Source organism: Quercus suber, unplaced genomic scaffold (assembly GCF_002906115.3).
Source record: "Quercus suber isolate HL8 unplaced genomic scaffold, Cork oak 2.0 scaffold_10, whole genome shotgun sequence".
Classification (NCBI taxonomy): domain Eukaryota; kingdom Viridiplantae; phylum Streptophyta; class Magnoliopsida; order Fagales; family Fagaceae; genus Quercus; species Quercus suber.
In genome coordinates this window covers 739,565-748,952 of record NW_027069476.1, presented here as the reverse complement: position 1 = coordinate 748,952, position 9,388 = coordinate 739,565, and the positions used below count along the sequence as shown (strand labels likewise).

Below are 9,388 nucleotides of genomic sequence, written 5' to 3'. Positions count from 1 at the left end.
GAGAGAGAGAGAGAGAGAGAGAGAGAGAGAGAGAGAGAGAGAGAGAGAGAGAGAGAGAGAGAGAGCTGATTATCTGTTTGCCCATTACTCCGTTTTTCAATCCACTTGCTATCACAGGACCAGTCTTTTATTTCTCTTAAGTTATGCTTTGTTATTATTGTGTCTATAGTATTTTTAAAACTTTTGTGAATAGAATGTGACTGTTAAATGAAGTTAAATGCTTAGGATTTGATTGTTCTATGCAAGTTGAATGGATAGGATTCTAGGGTTACTAAAGACTATTACAAATATCACCTCATTTGAGTCATTTTAGGCAATCTTTTCTTATATACTTTATGAAATTTTAGATTTGAATATTTATTGAGCTGTTTTATCTCCTAGCAATCGATATTTGATTGTTCCAACTTCATTCCTATTATCTTTTTCTTTGATTTAGTCTTGTTTATTATTGGTTTATATATATAAATTAAAAAAAAAAAAAAAAACCCTTCTTCTACCCTTGAACTAACTTTTCTTAAACCCTTCTACCATAGAACTAATTTCTCACTGTATCCAGTGGCATTAGAGCAAGCATCCTAGATCTAAGCCATAATATTTATATCTGACTCAAAGGTCACAACTTTAACCTATGGTTGGTCATGGTGGAGATCGTGGGGTTTGAGGAAATCTAGACCAACAGACAGAGAAGCAGGAGCCCTTATAGGAATTATGTAAGTTGACCACGAACATTAGGACATTCCAAAAGGTGCTCTATGACTACTTTTCATGCCAACCTCTTGTAGTTCATTCCTGGACTAGTTCAACTCAATTACAATTAATGTGTTGGCATAAGATGGAGGAATAATGATGTTGATGTGTTTTCGTTTTTTTTTTTTTTTTCTCTCATCTTAATAAAATCTGATCTTGTAGGCTGGTGCAGATTTGTAATTGTGCTAGGAAATATCATTAATCTTGTATGGGGAACTCTGGAAGCACAAGAAAATTGATAGTTGAAATCAGCTTCTCTTTGTCCTCAGTATGGTGTTTACTGAGCGTTGCCTTTCTTGGCCTTAAAAGGCAGCTTATGTTATATAGGACAATTATCTATGAATTACAGCTGACATTATGCTGACTTTAGGGTATGAGTGACACACTTAGTTCTACCTCAGATGGCACCTCCTCCCCTTGTAAGAGCATGGTAGAGGGTGAGGTTTAAGACCCATTGAATGTGTAGCCATAAACTTCCAAGGAGGGAATTTGAATTTATTCTACTTGAAATTGTTAGAATAAACAAAGTTGATTGGCAGTATATGCCTCTTGTTGTTTTTCTTTATACCATAAGGTAGGAACCTTCATCTTAAGCATTATAAGTTTCTTCTCAACATTTGCATTATATGTAATGAAGCTGTAATGTCCTATGTCAGTGAACATGTAGTCACTATGATAGCTCCCAAATGCTTATTAAATTGACCTACTGTTTGTGTAATTGCTTTTTCAGGAGAAGAGAAGAAGCTCGGAAACTTCTCAAGGAGTCAATTGCAACCTTGGATGGAAACTAGTGCATGAATTAGATAATTTTTGATGAAATGATAGCTGCACTTACTCAGCGCATCTTCTGTTTTCTCACACTCCTGGAAATCTGACCTGAATATCTCTGTTGTGTCACATATGACTGTTGGGGTTTAATTTTAAGTATGCCAACTGAGTAATTACCAAATTCTAACGAAAGGATCTTGAGCATAAGAAGCCTGTTAGAGAATTATGAAGAAAGGTGAACAAATACTTGTGGATCTAAAATCTGCTATTGTAGAAATATATTAATGGCCAACTTTCCTCGAAACCAATTGGGGTACCCATTATGTGGCGATTTATAAGATCATTTATGTATTTGGATGGAGAGAAGCAACAAAGCTTACTAATAGACTCTAGAGAAAGAGCTTATGCTGAGATGCTTCTGTCGGTCCCACCCCCCCACAACAAACAGTTCAATTATGAATTTATTGTGTCCAGGATTAAGTGTCCCCTGAATGACTATCATCTACAGAGGAGAAAAAATAAAATTACACTTTTATATTGACCCCTGAGATGCTATTAGCTTGTACTGTACCAGTGCCTTCACTATAGTCTGTCTTTTTATCACATTCTACGTGATCTGAGATTGCATGTGCATTCTGCAAACCATGAAGCAGAATCTTTGATTTTCCCATAGCCAATTGACTAGTCATCATCTTGTTGTACATGTTTATTCTCTTTGATTTCCATTTTCTCGGATGCATTCCTTAGTTGTCCTGGCCCGAAACTTGGTTAGTCCACAGATATTGGGAATGTTTTACTGGGTTGTAATACTTATGGAACTTCGTCCCTACTCCTCACACTTCACAAGCGCTTATACTTATGGAATGACCATTACACAATGTGTGATGATACAACAATTCTAAAATTGAAAAAGGAATAGGCTGTAAGCAATCAAACAAATTTCCTAACACTACTTCCACTTATGGAAGAAAACAGAAGCGAAGCTCAAAATTTTGCCAAATCGGTTCCTAAAATTCAAATCCCTCCTATAGAGAAGAGCTTTCGTCTCTCTCTGGGCCTAAACATTCACGTCCTATAGTATCTGACCTATAGGAACCATAAAAGCACTCGTGTAAATGAACTAATTGTTAAGCCATCAATAACTTATTAACCGTCAAGCATGTACTAAAATGAAAACATCCGGGACCTCAGTTACGGCTAAAATGGCCAAATATCACTATTGGGCAATTAGGGCCTGTTTGGTGAGTGAGTTTAAACTCATATTTTCACATTTTAAACAACATTACACACTTTTTGACCTATACATACTTCAAAAAACTACAAATAACAATTTTCAATTTACTCTACCAAACACCCCCAGTGTTTTACCACTATTTGAGAAATATTTAGGTATTTACTATTTTTTTTAAACTCAAGTTTGAGAAAGTCGAGTTTGACATGGAACTCGAGTTTCAAAAACTCAAGTTCCATAAAAAAAAAAAAAAAAATGCTACTGACGTTGATTATTTTAATTAAAAATGCCATGCGGAACTTGAATTTAAAAAACTTGAGTTCTTTGTTGTACTCGAGTTTTCTAAACTCTGAGTACCATGTAAGAATTGCTTTCATATATTGATACGTTAATTCTTGCACCTTCATGTAATGGAAAATTATACAATAAACATTTATTGTACTTAAGTAAAAGCATGCAACATTTATTATTTTCTATGCCCCTGACACACATCATTAAGGTGGTGTTGTTTTTCTTGATTTCCCAATTAAAGTAGGGCTAATTTAGTAAAATCATGCTGACTTAAACAGTACCTATGTAGACTTAATGGGTGCTGTCCAACACCATTTTTTTAGGTCCCGTTTGGTAGAATTGTTAAACAACTCATTTTCAGTTTTTAAACAACATTACATATATTTTTACACACTTTTTCACCCACACATATTTCAAAAAAATACAAACAACATTACTCAAACTCCTCTACCAAATGGGTCCTAACTCTTTTGGATTATTGGTTGACTAGGCATAGTGTAAACAGTATAATATGTGCCTGCTCTGTTTCTAGCATTTCACATGAATTTGCATCTCTTTTTTTGTGTTGACTGGCTTGAGTAGAGTGTGGTTGGATTTCTAATGCCAAACAGTTAAAATATTCTTTACAAAACTTGAAGTATGTGTATTTGTACATGGTACTCGAGTTAAACTCGAGTTCCTTGTAATATTTTTTAATTCAAATAATCCAAGTTAGCGGCATTTTTTTATGTAACTCGAGTTTTTGAAACTCAAGTTCCATGTCAAACCTGGGTTTCTTAAACTCGAGTTTCAAAAAAGCAGTACATTGCTAAATATTTCTTAAACAGTGATAAAACACTAATAATTTTGGCCAAATATTTGGCCATTTTCACCCCTCAGTTACTGCAAAATAAGTACCATTACTTAGTGTCTTCTAGCCTTGCTTTGTAGATCAGTCACTAGTAGAATTGAAAAGGCATTTTAATAGTAAAAAGAAGCCCATTATCACAAATATGATATCCTATCTCTAGCCTCTCATCAGCTCCAAGATTTAAAGTAAAGAGAAAACAAAGAACAGTAACTTGTCACAGTCAACTATATTTATCAAGGGAGTTCTTTATTCACATTATCAGAAATGTCAAGTGATTGTTCTGCCTTTCACCAGCCATTTTGCTTCAAAATAGAATGCACATCTTCTAGAAATGTCTGAAGAGCAAAAGCAAAATCACATTTTAAGAATATACAGCAAAGGCAATCGATGGGCTAATAAGTTTACAATGGCATTCTAACATGTTTCCTTTTCCTCCACAAGCCCATGGGTGATGCCCTTTGCAATGAAATCAGTTGCAGTCCACAAAAGGCCCATTGCAGCCATGCTTATCTTCATCCGTATTTTTTGAGCACTGTAGTCTCCAGTCACATCTACACATCTACAATATTCAAATAAATACCGGCATGACGACCAGGTTTTTTACAGTATTACTCACAATTCTTCATGTTGCAATGAGACCATAAAATTAATAAACCCTTGCTCACAAATAGACCTGTTCATTTTGCTGTCCTATCTGAGTTTAGGGCAGGTTTCAGCCTAGATTCAGGCTGAATTGTGAAGAGCTGTACCTGACCTGCTCAGGAGAGAGGACCTAAGGTTTCAGCCCTATCGTATGCACAATGGAGCCCAGCCTAAGCTTCTTCTTTATTCTTTCAAGGCTTAAGCCTATACTGAGGGAGCCCCATAGGCTACTTGGCTCCCTTTTATGCCAAAAAATAAAAATGAAAAATTGCTCAACATGACTCATTTTGGAAGATACCTGTTTGGTACGCACACTTTAGCAACGTTGTTTGCTGTTTAAACACCCAAACAGGTAGGCCTCATGTTGAACTCTGTGTTTGGTAAGTGATTCAAAACAAGTGTTGTTTGAGTTTGTGTTTGACATATTACTTTAGAGAGTGAAACACTCTGGGCCCACTTGATAGTAAGTTCTCACTCTTCTCTCCCACGAGTCTATGAAGATGGTCTCTTCTCTCCCACGCGTCAATGCACTGTAGCATCTCAATTCAAAACAATACTGTTGTCAACTTAAAAAAAAAAAAAACACATACTAATCACACAACTTATATTTCTAACACCAAAATATACTATTTGAAACACATTACCAAACACATTTTTTTCTCTATAAATACAATAAATTAGTATTTTTGACAACACTTTTTAAACCACATTTTCCACATCATAGTTTTATTTTTGGAGAGAAAATTTCAAGGTTGCAACCTGTACTCAATATTTAAATACCAATACGCTATTGCATTATTGTAATAACCCTTCAAGCACTATACAAAAATAATGGGAAACAGCTACTTCTCATATGCCATGTGCATAACATAAAAATCTATACAAATTAAAATTTCATTTTTCTCATTTTCTTTTCAGCCAAATATAAGGAAATTTACATCAGTTTTCGTCCTTCAACTAATTTCTTCTCTATCCTATCACTTTTGAATCATTACTATTCTTTCTATCCTTCCAGTTTTTCTTACCTCCCACTTTTTATCATCTATCCTCCCTACCAAATACTCTTTCTATCCTCTCCCTACCAAATGAGGTTAGGCTTTCTCTACTTATTTAGCTCCTTGAGCAACTTTGCTATTCCCTCTGGCAATGGAGCTGGTGTCAGTTGCACTAGATTGATTTCCTCATCATTGCTAATCCAGCCATGGTAAGGTCGCCTCCTTCGGGTAGGACGAATATCTGGTAGTGGTGATTGGTTCACATGTGGAGGTGACTGAGCAAAACTTTTCCCAATTGTTGCAGCACCACCAGAACTTGCTGCCAGTGGTGGTGGGAGATAACGCATACTACCTGCAATATGTGGAGGTGGCTGGGCAAGATTTTTCCCAAGAGTTTCAGCACCACCAGAATTTGCTTCCAGTGGCCGTGGGAGATAGTGCATACCATCTGCAATATGAGGAGGTGATTGGGCAAGACTGTTCCTAAGAGTTTCAGCCTGACCAGAACTTGCTGCCGGTGGCCGTGGGAGATAGCGCATACCATCTGCAATACGTGAAGGTGATTGGCCAAGACTGTTCCCAAGATTTTCAGCCCCATCAGATCTTGCTGCCAGTGGCCGTGGGAGATAACGCATACCATCTTCAATTCGTGGAGGTGATTGGCCAAGACTGTTCCCAAGATTTTCAGTCCCACCAGATCTTGCTGCCGGTGGCCGTGGGAGATGACGCATACCATCTGCAATACGTGGAGGTGATTGGACGAGACTGTTCCCAAGAGTTTCAGCACCACCAGAACTTGCTGGTGGTGGTGGTGGGAGATAAATCAAACCATCTGCAATATGTGGAGGTGACTGGGCAAGACTGTTCCCAAAAGTTTCAGCACCACCAGAACTTGCTGCCTGTGGTGGTGGGAGATAATGCATACTATCCGCATTAGGTGGAGGTGACTGGGCAAGCCTATCCCCAGGAGCTTCAGCACCACCAGAACTTGCTGCCGGTGGGAGATAACGCATACCATCTGCAATATAAGAGCATACATAACATGATTAAAGTAGCAGAGAAGTTCTCCTGCAATTTATTTATGGGTCAACCACACATAAACCTTTTGGTTAAATGTGCTTGAATTTATATGTTGATTGTTGAAAAAAGAAAGAAATTGAGTAAAATATTATTTCAAAAGCTGTAAATGAATAAAAGCTGATTACGAGATTCATGTGCACTGTCTGGAGCCTCATTAGGCTGTGAGGCTGAGTCCAAAGCCTGGTTAGTTAGCAACATAGCATCTGTGGCCCCTGAGTCGAAGCAAGTAGGTATGGATGGCCCAACAGCTGAAGATTCTCTATTATCTGCATCTCCAGGATCATGTTGAGGAGAATCATCCTTCAAGAATAATTGGGAAATGAAATTATTATTATTATTATTAATTTGATTAGTAATAATGTGAAGGTTCAAACTAGCTTCATGACTACATTGTACAATTAATTCCTCTTGTGCAAGGTATAAACTAGCAAGAGCCAAACTGTAGCTAATTATAAGATAAATACTACGTAGAAGTGCCAATGAACTCTAGCTCAAATTACACTTCCTCTTCCCATAATATTGAGATGGTGAATGAGATTTTCAGTTCAAGACTCACTAAGTGCATGTAGATATTACCAACCAATAAATTATTATCACAGAAGTTCAACTAACGAACCACAAAGCTGTATAGAATATATAGAACTAACAGAAACAGGTATTAGTATTACTCCGCTAAAGAGAGTAATTGAGGGTGTTAACTAGATAATAACACAATGAGTCATTGCCATAGGAGATCAAGTATTAGGGATGTCAGTCAATTAGAGAATAATTTGGTGAGTATCAAGAGAAAAAATGAACTTCAGTCTTCATTATGGAGCCTAACGGCAACATCAGTTAACCTCCACGTTAAAATTGGCAGGACCTATGAACAACACATAACTATGGGTTTCCTCAAAGGGAAAGTGATAGAGAGAAAAGGGGGGGTAAAAAAAAAAAAAAAAAAAAAAAAAAAAAAAAAAAAAAAAATCCCCTTCTTGAATTAGGTTGATCAGAAATTTAGATGCCATGTCACCACCTATATCTTTAGATATTTATAAAAATTAAATCTGAAATAAGAATAATATTTAAAAAAAAAAAAAAATCTAAACTAAGAAATGTTCCATTTCTACTTCAAGGTAAATGGAGAGATAATTGAACCCCCAATTTCCCATAGTACTTAAATCATAAAGAATTTATTTGATTGACGGGGCTAGAGTACAATATAAAATTATTACTATTATCATCTATATTTATATAATATTTAAAAGTTGAAATGTGTTATTTATTGTTAGTATGTTTTTGTTGAAGTAAAGATATTTGGTATCAATTGATACCATATCAACAATATCAAAATTTAATAAGTAAGATATATGTTTACAAAAAAATAACTACTCACTAAGAATTAAAAGACATGTTTTAGTGGATATTTATTTTTGTACACATGTCTCTCGTTTATTAGATTTTGATACGAATGATGTGGTATAATTTGATACAAAATGCTTTTTTCTTAGAAAGCCACACCAACGTAGGATTTTAGTCCACTTCGGTTCATCCAGTCAATTTGGTCCACTTCAGCTCGTTGGGTCTATTTTTATCATTTTGGTCCAATTTGGTCCATTCAGTCCACTTTGTTCATTCAGTCCATTTCAATGAAAGTTGAAATGTTTTGCACATGGATTTTAGACTCTTCATCGCCCACCATTGGCTAACGTTTCCACATTAAATCCAACTCATTGATAATTCAACCATTCTCCTATTCTTTTTTTTTTTTTGAGACTCAATACCTCGAGATATTATTAAAAAACTAGCAATCTGAAACTACAAACGGAATCACATCTAGAGGAACATGCTCCATCCAGACTAATAATAGAAAAGAAAATCTTGCCCTCCTAGTTAAGGCATGAGTCACACAGTTACCCTGCCTCCTAATATGAGAGAAAGAAAAGGTTTGAAGCGAACCTACAATAGACATAATGTCTTTAACATATTGGCCGATTGAAGAGTAGCCCACATCACCTGCTTCCAACGCCTTGTAAACTACCTCTGAGTCCCCTTCGAAAACTGATTGTGATATGCCTAACTCCACAATGAAAAGAACTGCCCTTCTTGCAGCTAGGGCCTCCACCAAATCCACCGAACCAGGGTATGGAATTTTCTCTGAAAGTGCAGCTAACACTTCTCCCTTGGCGTTGCGAACAACCACACCGATCCCTGCCTCTTCCGTATCTTCAAACACTGCCCCATCATAATTGGTTTTATACGACTCGCCCGGCGGTGGACTCCATTTCTCCTTGATCGTTGGGGCCTTAACCTCTTTCATCGGAAACTTTAGCTGAAAATCTGAGAGGTATTGCGCCGCTGCACTGAAGATTTTTTACTTGTCCAAGCTAGGTTCCTTAAGCCGTATTTTGTTTCTTCGATTCCAAATGAACCACGCCACAACCGCGAACAGTTCCAGCCTCTGCTTTTGCATCCCAACCAGATTGATTAGCTCCTGGACCTCTGTAATGCTCGGGTACTCTGTTCTAATCCAGCTGAAACAGGGGTGCCATACTACTCGTAATTAACCCAAATGGCGTGAAGGGTATTTTCCTGCGTTGAGAGGCAGGAACTACAACGTGTGTCTTCAAGGACTTTTCTCTTCTTCAAATTCACTTTTGTAGGTAGTGCATCAGAGCAGACCCGCCAAAGAAAAGTTTTTATTTTGTTTGGAACCCGGATCTTCCAAATGCGCTTCCAGAATGATTTCTAGAGTGAAACATTAGAGGCCGATGCCATTGAAACATTTTCCTCCTCACACAATTG

General features: G+C 36.9%; 1 protein-coding gene across 1 annotated transcript; it reads right to left on the bottom strand.

The window, feature by feature from the left end:
* Window positions 1-5,286: 5,286 nt before the first annotated feature.
* Window positions 5,287-8,903, bottom strand: LOC112020832 (uncharacterized). Its single transcript, XM_065778045.1, has 3 exons — window positions 8,554-8,903; window positions 6,730-7,049; window positions 5,287-6,542 (listed from the first exon to the last, which is right to left on the bottom strand). The coding sequence occupies exons 1-3, from the start codon at window positions 8,901-8,903 to the stop codon at window positions 5,632-5,634; spliced, it is 1,581 nt and encodes a 526-aa protein (XP_065634117.1). The 3' UTR covers window positions 5,287-5,631.
* Between the last annotated feature and the right edge of the window lie 485 nt (window positions 8,904-9,388).